Source organism: Nilaparvata lugens, chromosome 1 (genome assembly GCF_014356525.2).
Source record: "Nilaparvata lugens isolate BPH chromosome 1, ASM1435652v1, whole genome shotgun sequence".
NCBI lineage: Eukaryota > Metazoa > Arthropoda > Insecta > Hemiptera > Delphacidae > Nilaparvata > Nilaparvata lugens.
The window spans coordinates 75,423,331-75,440,838 of NC_052504.1; the positions used below are offsets into that span (position 1 = coordinate 75,423,331).

Sequence of the window (17,508 nt, forward strand, 5' to 3'; positions counted from 1 at the left end):
AAATGATCAAAGCCTTTTCAAAGTCGTCGGACATTTGAGCCACTCGGTACATCATTAAATTATTTCGTGAAGAGGAATTTCATTAGGAATAAAGATAATTTTGCATTTCATTACATTATTCTATTTCACAATCAGATACCTCTGCTCCATATTCCAAAGCGAATACACAACCTAATGCAGTTGGTTTTTGCCATCTCGACAGGCTCATACTCTCAAAATAAAACGCATTCATAAATTTCTCGAATTCATTTTCAGTCCAACCTGTTGAGTTTTCAGTGAGTGGAACATTGTAATATTGAATTCTACTTCAGAATTCATTCTCATCTGTAAAAATTGAAATTCTTGCAACTCATAAACTCGAATCAATTTCAATTTTGTTGCTGGTAATAAATAATTTCATCAACATTTAGTATAGCTTCACGTTGGAATACATTCAAAAATCAAGTCTTCTCTTGTGAATTGTCAGTTTTTATTACTACTTTCTATTTTATTTATAGAATATTCTATAATGTTTATAGAATATAAGTTGTTTCGAATATTCTATTCGAAACAACTAAAATTATTATATATTATTCCCAATAATCAATAGTAGACTATAGAGTTAAATTTCTCAATTGAAAAATCATTTTCTGTAAGGATGTGTAGAAACAGATTTGATTAAGATAGGATGTATTTATTGAAGGGTGATTTAGTTGAATAACAAAATCTGATCCATGAGGACCAGTCACTCCACCTCCCACATTGAATCGCAACCAATTCAAATGTCAGGAATATCCCAGAAAACGGTAAGTTAGTGGATGGGCCAAAATCCTACAATCGTAGGAAACCATAGAGCAGGAGCTCCGTTTCCAAGAATTGCACAGTCAGCTGCATCCAACTTAACAGAGGACTGAACTAGGTACAACACGACACCCCCTACTCCATTACCCATACAATTGCATTACTCAAACTCCGTCTTGTTACAATGAAAGCTGATTCTAATACGATTTCAGTTGTAATGCAGCATACAGTTATCTCTTATGTCAACTAACTCCAGTTTTCCATAAAGAAAGACTCAAATTCGCAATGTGACATCCAGGAAAATATGACGAATATAAGTCTAACAGGAACTGCAATTAATTAATTTAGTGTATCATGAACAAGAAGCACTGATAATTAGAATCACAAGTGTGAACTGAAGGTTGATTCACTTGGAAACATGGATGGAGTCGGAAGGAGCTCTGTTTGGTTGTGAACTTTGCATCAAGGGCTAATTGTATTGAGACGAGAAGTTAGATGCGTATGCGTTCGACCAGTCAAATTCAATTAGATGAACGCTGTTTGTTTTTCTCTTTGACAAAGTTTCACGTTTCAACTTGTATCAATGCTATTCTTTTCAAATGGGAAGCAGTTTTCTAAATCTGTTCCATCCTAATTTACACTTGGATGAACACAGCGAATCCATGATGAATTGAGTTTTATAGAACTGCAATGATGTATCATGCTTACACAAACTTGATGTGACTCTAAACATTGGTATTATTTATTTTGTTGCTGGTGATAAATAATTCTTACTATTATTCAAGTTTTGAGGAATAATAGAGAATTCATGGACATGAATTGAAGGTATGAAGTTTTGATAATTCAAATTCTCTGAAGAGATAAGATAACAGTGCTCTTGAGTCTATACATTATATCAATAGCTTGAGAATAATCTTCTGATTCCAAAGTTCAAGTTTGAATGTTGCTGATTATAGAAAATGTAAAATTGCAGGCTGAAACATGATTTCGAAGTTCCAAACAGTAACTTATTGTTATGGATATTATAGTACATGAAATCAAATGGAAGATCCATTCCCTGGAGTCAAATATTATAAATGCATAAGCATAAGGTAATCAATGCATCAATGGTTCACTTCGAGTAGAATATTTGATTCAATTCCTTCCTTCCTAAATTGACATTCAGAATATAATAAGAGGCTGCATTAGAAACTCCACTGAAGAGATAAGATAACAGTGCTCTTGAGTCTATACATTATATCAATAGCTTGAGAATAATCTTCTGATTCCAAAGTTCAAGTTTGAATGTTGCTGATTATAAAGAAAACGTTCTCCATTGTGCGGAATACAACTCGTTGGTTGGCTGTTCAGAATGATAACATAAAGAACATCTGGAAGAATGTGAAGTACTTCTTAATTTCATGAACTCTCAAAAATTCCATTTTTGGTGCAGTAATCAACCAAATCAAAATTGACAAGAAAAAATCAACCTGAAGGTACTGATAAAATCTTTGTTTTATCTGGATGTACTGAGTTATTCAGCCAATAAAACATTCAGAAGCCTCGGGCGCATCTTGCTATTCATCAAATGTTGAGGAGTTGAGGAAGGATAGCACTATTGTGAAAAGGTTTTCGGTTTTCACCAAGTTCACTTGCTGTGAGGTACTGTTCAGTGCACACTTCTGTTCAACCGGAAAATATCACCCACCCTATAGCCTCGAGCTTAGCTGAAAATTATCTGCAACGAGCGAAAATTGAAACAATATAAATGCAAGATAATGAAAATTCAACAGGAGATGGAAAATAAATATGTTATATTTTTCTGATAACATGAAAAATACAAGGAAAAGTGGATATTATCCCCCACTTATTCTGATAATCAATGTTTATCTTGTCATTCCATTGTTCATGTTCCTCAAAAGGTACATTATTTGAAATATATGAGATTTCAATCTATTGAGTTGGTTTAATTTTTGCTGATGTATGTTGAACATGGCAGTTCCGTCCCCTATATGCTTTGAAAAGCAAGAAATGAATAGTGAAATTGATTCTAGTGGTATAAAAGTGTGTATCAGGGGCCGAAATCCTTCTTTTCAGTTTAAAATTTTTTATTAAGACAACCATACTGTTGAAATCACTGTTTCCATAATAATGTACTGAGAGTCTTTAATTTATTACTTCCTGCTTCTGATACAGCGAGTTGACCACAATAGAAAAGATCGTGACGTTCAATGATCAGATACCGAGAGAAGTTGTTTCAGGGCTGTTATCCATTGAGAATTTTCTGTATAATATGAAAATTTTGACTACCATGATTATTATTGTCTGTATGAAGCAGTATGAATTTATTGTATGAAACGAGAACTAGAGTGTAGCCCGTCATGGGAGATTATTATGATTTTGGCCTTTTGACCAAAGATACACCTTTTCACCACAGAAAAACGAATCACAGAACGTTGCTAGTCTGTGGTGCAAAATTTAAGAGGAGCAGCAATAACCATCAATGATCCAAACACGCATAAATAATACCACAATCACGAACATACCACAAGCATGCTTTATCAACACAAAACGATTGCTCTGTAAGATAAGAACTATCAAGGGTTATGGGTGAAATGAAGACTTGTTTGGTGAAAATATAATATAGAAATGTTTTCCAAATTCAACCCTACACATACCAGCAGTACACCATTAATATTGACATCATTTCACAATATGGAGGTATCTATATTCACCATTTCTTGCCATGGAATTTACGTGATCAGCATTGGCATTCCTGTAACACCTTCCAACTTATCTCGTACAATACTGTATAATATAATAAGTTTGCTGGATAGAGAGGCCCCAATTCATATGTTCCATACTCAGAGTCCCTGAACCAACTCGTTCATTTCGAATTGCTCGTATATTCCTGCTTCGTACGTCTCATCTGTGAAAAAACCCAGGGAGTCGGAATTGCTGCCTTGTTCTTCTAGTTTGGAACGAATTGAGCTTATACCCACTGTCACACTAGTCAGTGATCTCATGGCACAGCTTCCTGCAAAATCTCTTCTATTTGGCTTGGTTCTCTTTGTGATAGCTAAAAACAGTGCAAAGCAGAATCGGTATTACTTTTTGAAACAACACAGTCACTTTTCAGCTGTAATTGGTGAAATGGAAGAATAAAGATTGAAAAACGTACGGTTGCTTGGAAAGTACAATATAAGTAGAAATTGTATTCCAACAGTTTTTATGAAAGTGTTTCTCCTTTCATACTTATCGCTCTCATCCTTTCTCACTATCATTCACTATCATTTAGGCTCCATTTCACAGTATCATCGATTAAGTTCAGATAAGAGTAGAAATCATGTGAATATGGTACATGTATAAAGAATGATAATGTATTCAGATTCTCATCAAAATTGAACATTTTTGTACGTTCCAACGGAAAAAAATATATTTTTCAGAATGTGAAATTGAATTAACCGAATCAAATCACATTTATTTTGACATCATGAATAACACTTTACATTATATGAAATCTTGTAGATAAAAAACTTATTAAACTAGGGTAAACTCCTACAAACTAGGATTTAACAAAAAACAAAATTGATTTTGTTAACAATCATACAAAATTATCAATCACTATAGTATTAGTCAAAACAAAAATACAACTTGCTAAATTAATTAATGCTTTTATGATCATCCATGGAAGTCAGAAGCAGAAAGTCGATATAAGCAAACATTCAACATATTAATTTTATACGTTTCAATACAAAAAATTATATTTTTCATACTCGGAAATTGAATTTATGCTCCTATTTTTATGTAATCGAAAGCTCCTGCACGGAATTGAATAGTGCCCTTTCGTGTCACAACACCATTGTGACATGAAATAATATTATAATTTTAACGTTCACTCCATTTTCAGAATTTTCTAATAACTTATTAGTTTCTTGTTTGCTCCTGTTTGATTGTCACTCGAAATCCTTTACGACAACGTAGTGAAACTTTTCTTCCAAAACTTGATTGAACTTTTAGTCTAAACGTGACTATTTTGATAAGTTCGAAGTTTTCTCCGCAATTTCCTCTGAATTGAGTTGAATCGTTTGGTCCTGCAAATTGTTAGAAACTTTTACTTTCCCATCAACTGGAATCTAGTGTCGAAAAGAGGTTATGAGTTGAGTGGCAGATGAAATTCAGATATTAATCTAGAAAACTGTCGTGCTCTGTCGTGCTCTATTCCAACTATCATGAATCTTATTCAAGTTCTGGAAATAAATCTAATAAGAACAGTCGTTTTCGTAGAATGGAATATGCTTATTCTTCTTCTTTGAATTTGAAGCTGCAACTTTTTTAAAATATTCTTATTGTTTTCAACTTTCCAGTCATCGCTAGAATATTTCAAAATAAAATTAATACATTAACATGATATGATTAAGTTGAATACATAGCCATCATGTTGTATAGAACAGAACAATTAAAATATTGATAGTAGTCTTTACAACAGTTTTATGATAAAGATCTTATCGCATTAGTCAGATGTAGAGTAATGTAAACGCCTATAAGGTTAAAAATCAACCAACTAGCCTATATGGTGAAAAGATTGAAATAACAATTGGTAGAAAGGTATTCAGAGAGAGTGAACAGTGAACTTGACATAGGTACTTAAAACAAGGCAAACTGAAAACATGATGTAGGCCTACTGAGAACATGATAAACTAAGATCTTTATGAACTGAACCCTGACGATTAAAAATTTTGACGAAATAAGAACTTGACGCAATGAAAAAATGCAAACTTTCATTGTGTTTTGAGTAACACGCCAATGTAAGGTGCACTTTCGATTATTTTCATGAGTTCAAGTATGATCCTCATCTCACCCAAAACAAGATTACTTCTCTATCGATTACAGGAATTCGAATCAATTTAATATAATATATCGATATGAGCTCGAACAATATGAAGAGAATATGTGTTTTATAACGTATGAGATGAAAGATCAATGGAATGAAAAGACTTTTAATATGAGAAGACAATTAATATGAAAATACTTTCAGCTTGAAATGTCTATTATGAACAATCCTGTTTATAGTGAGTTCATAATATTTTTTTCAGCATAACATTCCATTATAAGATGGATGATTCCCCTCTCCTCCATTGTCTTGTTGAATAGAAGGGATCATGTTGATTAATTTGAATAAATGAATTTCTCCGGCTTTGCAATGATTACAGAGAAAGATAGGAAAATTAGAGCAATACAAAACGGTATCAGGTAAATTATCATTTAGAAGTCAGATAATGTGAATTTTTTGAAGGGGGATAATCTGTCTCAATCTCCGCCGCATTATAAATTCAGAAGGATGATGATGATGATGATTAGAGTGATGCAGGTGGTTAGAGAAGCCTTTCGTGTTTCAAAATTCCTCAGTCTCTTGCTTTGAGCTGGTTCACCAATGGAATGTCCAATAACTCAAGAGCCACACTGTGATGTCAAGCTCTCACTGTGAAATACTATCAACTTCCAACCAAAATTCAAATTTCTCTCTCAATTTTCAACTCTGTATTATGAATGAATATTCATGTTGAGTAAGCCCACATGTGTCAGAATGGCAATTCTTGGAGTACTTAGATAATGGACTCGCCACAACTGCCCACACGCCTCATGTGTCGACCACGATTAATTCTTCAAACAATATTTTCATTTTCATCGCTTTTGATTTCAAAGGTGAAAGATACCACAAAACAAAGAGGGATAGAGGAAGGAGGAGAGAGATTGAGGGAGAATTATAAGCTGAATAAGCTGAGGTCAATTTTATGAAACGTGGAAGCGAAAGTCAACACAAATGAAGAAGTGTGTTATTCATGTGGAACATTCACAGGTCAAAAAACTCACATCACGTAATTCCACTTTTTATTAGTGAGGCCGAAGCTTTAAGATCAATCTATCAAAACAATAGTCAAAGATTAATAATTATTAACATCACAGGAAATGAGTGGATGTTGGAAGATTATTCTTTTTTCCAAAATTCTTGCAATTTCTATTTTTTCGAATGATGTTTGAGTTCATTATCAGGAGAGAGAATCCAAAGATTTTGTTGAACGCAAATCTCCGAGCAATAAGGTGAAGTTCATTTGACATAATGATCGAACAACTTATCATCAGAGGATTCTATGTGAGAGCGCGAATCTTTTATCACAATCTTAATTTATTTTAAAGAATCTCTTCATGAATAAATTGAAATGAATTCCCCTTCTTTATAGATTATGGATAATTTCGCTCATACATATTAAGTTGCGAACATAACTAGTGGTCGCAGTTCAGCTTCCACTTTCGATCGATGCTAAGCATCAGCTGTCTATGATGAAAACATCTAGATGTCATCGTGCTGGAATGCGATCGAGACTGTTCTGTTCACTCCCAAGCTTCACATTATTTTGTTTGTTCTACATGAAGGTCGATCAAGAGCCTAAACTGAATGCTAAACACCGACCCGATCTTTCTGTTCCACCCCTTGTCGTGAAGAGGAAAGATTGCACAAATCTCTGTAATCCCTTTTACAACTAGCAAACCGAGGTGATAGAGTGATAGAACTCTACCGAAAATCCGGGTTCCCTTATATCAAACATCCTCACCCACTCACCTAGCCTTAGAATCCTTCTACTTGAACCTCTCATATTCTACACATCCCTCTCAATTCTGTCAATTAAAATAATTTAATTCCAAATGATTCATCATTTTCACCAATATTCTCTCCATAGTTATAACTTTGTATAATTATGGTGTATACTTTATTGTTATAGAATTGTAATCTATTCTTATTATATAAAATGTTTGCTATATACATTTAATGTTTGCTATTGAGTCTTGGTCATTTGACAAGCACTCAAGTCCACTGTTTAGAGAAATAAGAAATTTCACATCCGGATGATGTAGAATTTCGAGATCTACACTTTGGTAAAACCACTTTAGTCCTACTTCAATTATCAATACCATTATAACATCTTAAGTCAGGTATTGCAGATGAATTTTGGGAATCTATGCTTGGGTATAAACACTTTACTGTAGTTATTTTGAAAATGTGAATAGCTTGCTGTTTGGATGGTGTAAAGTATCATTTGGTAAAATGACTTAAGTCCACTTATGTAATCTTTTTTTATGGACCAAACAACTTAAGTCATAATTAAATAAGTAGTTTTTTATTTTCCATTACTTTGGGATATTAGAATCATGAATAAGTGTATTTTTTACCTAACTTGTGAGTTTCATTGTGATAGGATCAAAAATATTCTAGAAAATCATGTTTGAACATACAAGTAAATTTTGGACTCCATTTTCTCAAAACTGCAGTTTTGGACTTGAGTGCTTATGAAATATGACCAAGGAAGTCTTGTCAACCCTGGCAATGTCGAATGTTCTCATTAGATATCAGATATCTCTTCAAGTACAAATCTTCAAAGTATACCTTCGTATCAATATTTCGATTCGAGAGTAAGCCTAATGTTTCAGGAATCTTCTGTGTTCATCAGCAATGTAAATTTCTCAAATCTATCAACTGGCATGCGTCTCCTGTCTGGGCAACTAATCCTTGAGAAAATGGACCATCCCATCCTTGAGAAATGGACTTAGTAACCTCCTTCTCATGCATGAGGTAGGTAGTCGAGATATTTCATCAGTAGTACAGCTGTTTTGACGACTTTAAAAAATTATCGAATTGCACAATATACAGAAGTCTGATCGTAGTTTCAAATATGAGCAAGAAAAGTTGTGTGAGTGTACCACACCAGATTTTTTTTGATTAATCTATATATAAAAGCGAAATGGCACTCACTCACTGACTGACTGACTGACTCACTCACTCACTCACTCACTCACTCACTCACTCACTCACTCACTCGCATAACTAAAAATCTACTGGACCAAAAACGTTCAAATTTGGTAGGTATGTTCAGTTGGCCCTTTAGAGGCGCACTAAGAAATCTTTTGGCGATATTTTAACTCTAAGGGTGGTTTTTAAGGGTTTAAAGTTCGTCTTTCAGCATGTATATTCTTCTTCTCCCAATCTCTTAATTATAATTGAAATTTCCATATCATATGTTACTATAGAACTATAATCTATTCTTATTATATAAAATGTTTGCTATATACATTTAATGTTTGCTATTGAGTCTTGGTCATTTGACAAGCACTCAAGTCCACTGTTTAGAGAAATAAGAAATTTCACATCCGGATGATGTAGAATTTCGAGATCTACACTTTGGTAAAACCACTTTAGTCCTACTTCAATTATCAATACCATTATAACATCTTAAGTCAGGTATTGCAGATGACAAGCACTCAAGTCCACTGTTTAGAGAAATAAGATAATTTCACATACGGATGTTGTACAATTTCGAGATCTACACTTTGGTAAAACCACTTTAGTCCTACTTCAATTATCAATACCATTATAACATCTTAAGTCAGGTATTGCAGATGAATTTTGGGAATCTATGCTTGGGTATAAACACTTTACTGTAGTTATTTTGAAAATGTGAATAGCTTGCTGTTTGGATGGTGTAAAGTATCATTTGGTAAAATGACTTAAGTCCACTTATGTAATCTTTTTTCATGGACCAAACAACTTAAGTCATAATTAAATAAGTAGTTTTTTATTTTCCATTACTTTGGGATATTAGAATCATGAATAAGTGTATTTTTTACCTAACTTGTGAGTTTCATTGTGATAGGATCAAAAATATTCTAGAAAATCATGTTTGAACATACAAGTAAATTTTGGACTCCATTTTCTCAAAACTGCAGTTTTGGACTTGAGTGCTTATGAAATATGACCAAGGAAGTCTTGTCAACCCTGGCAATGTCGAATGTTCTCATTAGATATCAGATATCTCTTCAAGTACAAATCTTCAAAGTATACCTTCGTATCAATATTTCGATTCGAGAGTAAGCCTAATGTTTCAGGAATCTTCTGTGTTCATCAGCAATGTAAATTTCTCAAATCTATCGAACTTTGAAGCGAGGGATGGGATCACCTGTGAACTTCGTTGCTAGAACTTTGTACAACTTTGCTAAAACAATCACAACTTCGTTATCAAACTTCTCACGAACTCTCCCAATAGGTACATCCGTTTTTTGATGAATTTGTGAATGAAAATTCCTCAAGCCATCATCAATAGTCCAGAGAATAGCTCAGCTATATTTCAATCACAATGCTTCCTCTAAATCAGTTTTGCAATATGCTTTCTTGACATCCAACTGAAATCCATTCAAACCTCTTGATAAACCAGATACTTGACTGAATTATTGCCATCAAGCTGATATTAATATAATTGATTCCATAATAATGGGGATTCCTTGATTTTTGAAAACTACGGCATTAAACTGATAAATAGGAATTGTCAGTTGTGAAGGGGTGCTATTGAGGCTCCTTGTTCAAATTAGTTTGTTTTTCAGGTCGATTTCTACAGTTTTGCAGGTTCTACAGTTACCGCCTAGTGAGATCGTACTCCCCTATTTAATTATTGTAATAATCTATTTATTAAGTACTGTAAAATATAGACCAATAATTACATTTTGTTAATCATTTAAAAAATGTTATGTGATTCCATCACTGCTATTTGAACATATCATGTTTTTTGATAGGGAGAATGTTTTCCTAATAATATTAACACTATTTTTGAAATGAATATCTATCAGAACAATATATTCTATAGTTCTCTCATTATTTTATAAATGAATTCCTGTTATTATTTTAAAATTTAAATTATCAAAAACTCTCATGAGCTCAGTTTCAAGAATCATGTCTGTGTTTTAAAAAGAATGTCATTATAGAATTGCAGTTATTATTTGTTAGACCTTAAATTACGATTTTTGAAGCTGATATTCAGCAAGCTGAAGCTGTCTCATCAGTTCAGATCAGTAAATAAAAAATGAGAGCTCAAGGTGCAACTGAAGTTTAATTGACAATTACTCAAGTGAATAATAAAAATTTGCTTCTAGAATGGGAAACTGAACATTATACTATAGATGCTGAGAGATTCCGTGACTCCACCGTTCTATTCTGATTCATTAATACCGAAAATTGGAAAGAAACTCTTCTTCAAAGCTTGAAGTTCAAATACAATCTGCTAATATGTACAAACGTTTATTGTTTTTTGTGGTGGGATAGCTTGTTTACTTTCGTACTATCACAGCAGAAGATGAAAAAGCTCTTATTAATGCGTTGGTTGTTTGGTGGGTGTAAAAGCAAACTTATTTCAGAATTTGAATAAAAACTTGCCGTTGTAGAAAACCGGAGATAGTCACATCCACCAGACATTAGAAATTAAACTGGAATAATCGTTCTACTTGGAGCGTGAGTTGGACAAACTGTTCGCTCAAATGAGAATTGCTCCCCAGAGAAAGAAGAGAAGCGGTAAGGGTTTGGGTGTGAGAGAGAAAGCCCCAGATTTTTCTGTACGTCAGTTTGTTTATGAAATTACAGTTGCACGTTTTTAGCGCAACGATTCATTTCGACTCTGCCAGCAGCTAACAGTCACCTCGGCTTCGTCGACCGTGCGGCTCCAAAATATTCCAACCTCTGAATTGTTTCCAGTACAAGGATCCAACTTTATTTCAAGCATATTTGACAGCAGTGAGTGAACAAACAATTTATATTTCAGTAAAGGTCCTTATAGAAAACCAATGAATTGAAAACATTTTTCTCTCAACTTTGTACACTACTCATTACCAAAATTTCAAAAGGAATTTTGCTCCAGGAAATATTGAATCAAGAAACAATATTATCAAGACTTTCCTCCAATATTATAATGGTGTATTTGATGGGAGCTGAAGGATGGAAAAATCATAATAACAATTACAAGGTGATTGATAAACAAAATACATAAGTCATCATGATTTATTATAGAATTAAGTGTATACATCAATGTAAGAGTATCTCAGCGGAGCTGACTTAGTATTATTGTTGGGTGGCAAATGTCTATGCTATTTAAGTTGTATGTATATAAGTTCAATATTGATAATCGTGGAGGGAGGAGGGGAGGCTGACCAAGTGTACTCGTAGAATAGGGTGAGAACAAAATAAAAAGAGGGATATTCTGAAGTTATAGTCAACCAATTGTTCAGAAACTCCGAACAGAAGAAAAAGTAATGCTCAATAATAATTATTGTAGTTTTTGTTTTTCAGAGTGATAAATTGGAAAACTTCGCCGCTTTGGTTTCAAGTATTTGGTGAGAATATTGGAGAGAGGAGTGAACGAAATGCAAGCATTGCAGCTCCAAAATGATTATTGGGGGGGGGGGGTCCAGAAAGTGCCTTGCCTCCTTAAAGTCCGCGACACAACAAGTATTTATAAAATTATTATGAGTACCAATGATAGTAATGCATGGAGAATCATTACATACTCTTTTAAGAACCTGATTTCCTAATCTACTTGTGAAATTTATTCCATTGATGAAGATTTACACCAATAAATGAATTAAATTAACAATAAAATATATTTGAAATCCATCATAGACTGTATACATTTTTGTACGTTTCTCCACTAAGAAGATGCACTGAGGAGTGTGGCTACAAAGTAGTGGTTCACACTTTTCTGGGCGTGTAATATGAGTTGCGAAACCTAACTTTAGCTTGTCAGTTTTCTCTGAAGGAGACCACAGCATCCGAGTTGTCCGCTAAGTTAGTGTTGGAGGTTGAAGTAGAAGTCAGAGAGCTTCAATTACATGTTTTCAAGGACCTTTCACTGATTTTAGCACTGAACGACCAGCTAACAGTTCGACAAACTTTCTGGTTTCCTTAGAGTTGCTGAATTTGGAGTATCCATCCTCCATTCTATCCTGAACACATATATCTATCTAAAATCTCTCATAGCTTCTTTCAGAGCAACAGTAGTCTTTTCAAGAAAGCTTCCCGTAGCAGCAACTTATCATATATATTTAATGCTATAAAAACATCATTTCATTCACAACTTGACAATGTGCTCAGATTGAATATAGAGGTTGTAGGATGTATTCGTTTCAAATTATAACAAAAAAGCATTCACAACAATAAATTGATCTCAACGATCTCTCTTCTCATATTGAGTAGTATGAGAAATATCTCCATCCACAGGCTCAGTATTTCTGTTAAAATTAAAATTCAGGGGCAAATTCCCCTAAGATAACGGGCAGAAGTTTTCAAGCGTGTTATACTGCTTTAATGGTGCTTGCCTCTCTATTGTGATGATCGAATCTGTATGAAAGATTTCTTTCTATAGGAGTGGTAACTGAAAAATTATCTCAACAAGGAAAAGATTTTCATCATTATGTAGCATCGTTGAAATCCGAAACTTTTTGAACATCGTTTCAGAACTCACTTCATCTTCGTTTGTAAAATTAATAGTGAACGAGGATCTGTAATTCGTTGACGCTAACAGGAAAAACGCTCTTCAAAATTACTCGAGAAAAATAGACTAGGTAACATGGTATTCCCTCTGTTTTTAACAGATGCCCAAGGAATTACATTAATCTTTAATTATCCAGGCTTCTTCTGGTGATATTTTCGCACAGGAACACCCTGATAAGATCAATGAATATTCCTATTATTGTATACTTTATTGTATTATTGTATGCTTTTAACAGGTGATACGTGATGTCATTACACAAAACTGAACAATTCAAGTGGCTGTGTTGACAAAATGATGTTATCAAAACGTTTTCCTTATCAGATAATTATTAGGCTTCAAAATAGCTGTTACGTTGGGTTCGTGCTTATCCATGTGAATTGGAGAGAGTCGAACGCTATATATAGGCTGATTCATGTTGTAAGTGACGGCATTCGCACATGGGATGATCAGGACCAGTCAGTCCCGCAACCGCACAGCATAGATACACCAAGGTTATTATTATGGATTGTTCTCCACGGGTGGTGCCATATCTCAATGACATTTCATCTCCGTTATCCGGGTCCTCTTGTTATCTCACGTCACACCTCTATCAATATGCCATTGTTGAAATGTGGCCCACACATCGCTGACAGTTGGTTTCTTGTTATTGATTTCCAAATGGAATACCCATTGTGAGCGATATTTTTTTCGCAGGAACAATTCAAAAACACTCGTAATACCGTGATTTATTTCGCTCTATTAATCATAGAGCACTTGTTCCGTTTGGAATTTGGCAACTTCACAAGGCCTAGCCATTGATTTATATACAGGACACACACGTAATTACAGGGTCACTTTCCTTTTCTCCTCTGCACAACGTCTTTATTTTTGGACAGGGGTTTTCTTCTTCCCACAATTATTTTTTAATAGAAAACATTCTTACTCAGCATTTCAAATTTATATTCAAATTATATTCTGATTGATTAATTATGATGCAATAATAGAGAACGAGAATGTCTGTTTAAGTATTTGAAATCTTTGTATTTTTCATTTTTGAATTAGATGGTATTTTTGTTGTTTGTATTATTTATTATTGCATAAGTTCGTATTATTTTTATCATTATTTTTCTTTTTCATTTGTATCTGTACAATTTTCATTTTAAGGAGACATATTTGGGGAAACCCGTTGTCTCCATTGTGAATAAATAAATGAACTATTGATTGCATGCAATAACGCATGCAATCAATAACTAAAATAGCATAGTATTGTCACTCGAACTTTCTCTGCTTTGAACTTGGGCTGTCCTATTGCCAGTATGTCTTGAAGGAGATTAGCTTTTGATGTTAGCATTTTTGATACACCAACCCCAACAGCCATTAGCCGATATCACACCGATATCTCGCCGACACGACATACAGACAGGATTTACTCTGATGGACAGTATAAGAGGAGGCTGCGGTTTATAACTGCGCGAGGTCTACTTTTCACAGAACTACTTGTAATTTTTTGTTAATAATTCGTGTTATTAAATCCGGTGTGAACGCAGCTTGAAAATCTGACAGATCAAACTTTCCTGTACGATTTTACATATGTGATTAAAATTATGAATAGATAATGTGAAACAAGAACAATAATAATTTGATAGTTTAGATTTTTGGGGATTTCCAATTTAATCATCTATGGGATTTTTGTATGATTTATTAGTATCTATGAATTCGAAAAACTTTGAAATGGTTCGAGATATCAATAAGCGATTTGCGCCGTTCATTTTCTCTTGAAATTTTGTATCGAAATACCGGTACGTCAACAGGAATTTAAAAAAATTAAGATCTGTAATTCCCACCAACCCTGTTGAATAATAATAAGTTTAATATTTATAATGCATTTTTGTTCTGTGAAGTTTTGTGATAATTATGATAAATTTTGTCACAACCTCCTTACAGACTAACTGGATTAGGAGAGAAGCAGTTTTGGGTTTGATGATTCTTTCTCAGTCATTGATTGGATTTTGCGCTTGTGCAAATAAATGATAAAATTTAAACGAATATTATTGGGTTTAGTTCCACAATACCGAGGAATATTGAGTTGATGTCCCATGCAGAATATCACCTGTAATTCAAAAAGGATTTATCGCCACAAAAGTTTCCAATGAAACTGGACCTAGATTATGAACCAACCCGTGTACGATGAGGCTCTGTTAATGCTTAAATGCTTTGAACGACGAAAACCCCGCAAATAAATTGTATACGCTGACTAACGAGGCATTCCAATTCCATATCCACTCAAAAAGTATTCAATCAATGAATAATATTCATTTTTGAAAATCTTTCTATATAACACATCAAACTGGAGACTGGAATTATTCGTAGCAATATTTCAACCATTCAAATCTCATGTAGGTTCTAAATTGAAATTCAAGGCTCAAATTTAGAAACTACGACATTTGAAATAAATATAATTATTGAGGATCTATTCCAATAAGCATGAAGATAAGAAGAGTAGGCTACTAGTAAGACCCCTGAACTGAAGAACTCGCTAGTTTCAGCAGTAGAATATTGCCGACATATTCATAGCTTAGTTTATTCAAAAGGAAGATATGAACAGAGAATCAAAGTTCAAATACATGAGAACAATGGACAGTTTAGATGATTTACATGGATGCGTTGTGAAAATGCATGAATATAGAATGGTAAAATAATATTCTTATGTTCTAATAAAATTCATTATTTAAAGAATTAAATTATTATTCATAAATGAGTAACAATTTTAAAACAGAACAAATGATACTTCATTGGTTAATAAAATTATAGTGGATATTTGAAGAGAAATACTTGGTTAGCCCTTTCTCTATAAAGGACGGCAGATTGCATTCACGCCCAGATATTAGATCAGCAAGCTCAGCCCATCTTGTGTAAGACTCTTTAACGCTGGATTTGGTTAGCCCATTATAGAAACAAGATTTAACGTTGTCTTATTGAAAACATTTTCAGAGAGTTTATGAATCCATGAATCATGGCAGAATCCAACACTCTGCTCATTCTTGACTTTTAAAGCTCCATCCATTCAACATTTTCAAATTTGAAAATTTCAGCAGAATATTGCCGATATAATTTTAGCTTAGTTGAATTCGGTAGTGTAAGTTATACTGTACCAGACCATATCTGGGACCTGATTACGCAAATTTACGCATTACTCTTGATATCAGAATGAATAGAAATGTCAAAGAGTTAAAATAATCAGTGCGTAATACATTATTTAGAAAGTCTTCAATCTAAGGATATAGTCCAGTCAAGGAAAGGTTATAGAGGAAAATGTGGGGAAAACAAGTTTTTGACCCCACAGTTCTGTTAAGGGTAGTAAGGAGGTAAACCTATCAAAAGTCCCCACCCCTACCCCCTGTGCTAAGGGGGTGGGGGTGATTTAAAGGTACCATTTTTTGGCTTCTCGCAAAAAACTCAAAAACTATGTTTTCCGCTCTTGAAGGTGTGACATTTTTGAAAAAGACATGTTTGCCTCCAATTTTTTTTCTATTTTGCTCTTATAACATTTTAGAAATCGATGAGAAAAATCCATACTGATTATGAGTTTATAGAGCATCGAATTCTGTTCAATTTGATGTGTAAGTTCACACTTTTACGAATTTCCCTACTCCTTTCGCAGCAGCTTTAGTGTTGAGTATGAAATCTCCATTTTTGCAACAATAGACAAATTGGCAAAGGAATTTGGAGGGAATGTTTTAAACAAAATTTTTGACTTTGCAGCTTTGTTGAGACCAGTTAAGAGGGAACATATCAAAAGTCCTCATTCCTAACTCATGTGCTAAGGGGATGAGGGTGGTTTAAAAGTTGCATTTTTCAGCATTTTGCTTCCACGCTCATATCTTGAGAACAATGCGTTCAACAGACATAACTGAGATAATATTCAAAAATGAAGCTTGATGAATACTCTACACTCTTTGTTCAATGAATTTTGTGATATTCCCAATAGTTCCCGAGATATTCGCTCTTTAAGTTGTGTAATTGTTAAAATAACAGGTTTTTATGCAATGTTTTGCACTTTCAGGGCTCATAACTCTCCAACAATGCATCATAAAAACTAATGCTCATCGTAGTTTTGTAGAGCATTGAATTCTCTTTTGAATGATATATTATTTCACTATTCCAAGTTTCCCTTTCATTTTTATAGCATCTTCAATGTAGGGGGTGAAATTCTCATTGCAGCGGTTCCACACCTTTAACAGAGGTGATAAAGATGCGCACTTTTGCTATGTTCACCTACTAACTAGTCAAAATTAAGCTGCAAAGTCAAAAATTGTGTCACAGACACCTCCTTCCAAATGTCATTGTCAAACGATCAATTGTTCAGCAATGAAAAATTTACTCCCTACATTGAAGCTGCAATAAC

The 17,508-nt window shown here is 33.8% G+C and overlaps 1 protein-coding gene across 6 annotated transcripts in view; it reads left to right on the forward strand.

The window, feature by feature from the left end:
- Nucleotides 1-17,508, forward strand: part of LOC111055878 (cell adhesion molecule 3) — a 206,227-nt gene that overhangs the window by 90,731 nt on the left and 97,988 nt on the right. For 2 of the 6 annotated variants that reach the window (XM_039443122.1, XM_039443123.1), the window contains exon 1: nt 12,005-12,082. The exons of the other annotated variants lie outside the window; for them this stretch is intronic. In XM_039443122.1, the coding sequence (XP_039299056.1) occupies nt 12,020-12,082 (63 nt within the window). In that variant the 5' untranslated portion in view covers nt 12,005-12,019. Of the gene's footprint in view, nt 1-12,004; nt 12,083-17,508 lie in introns of those variants that run through there. 6 annotated transcript variants of the gene reach the window in all.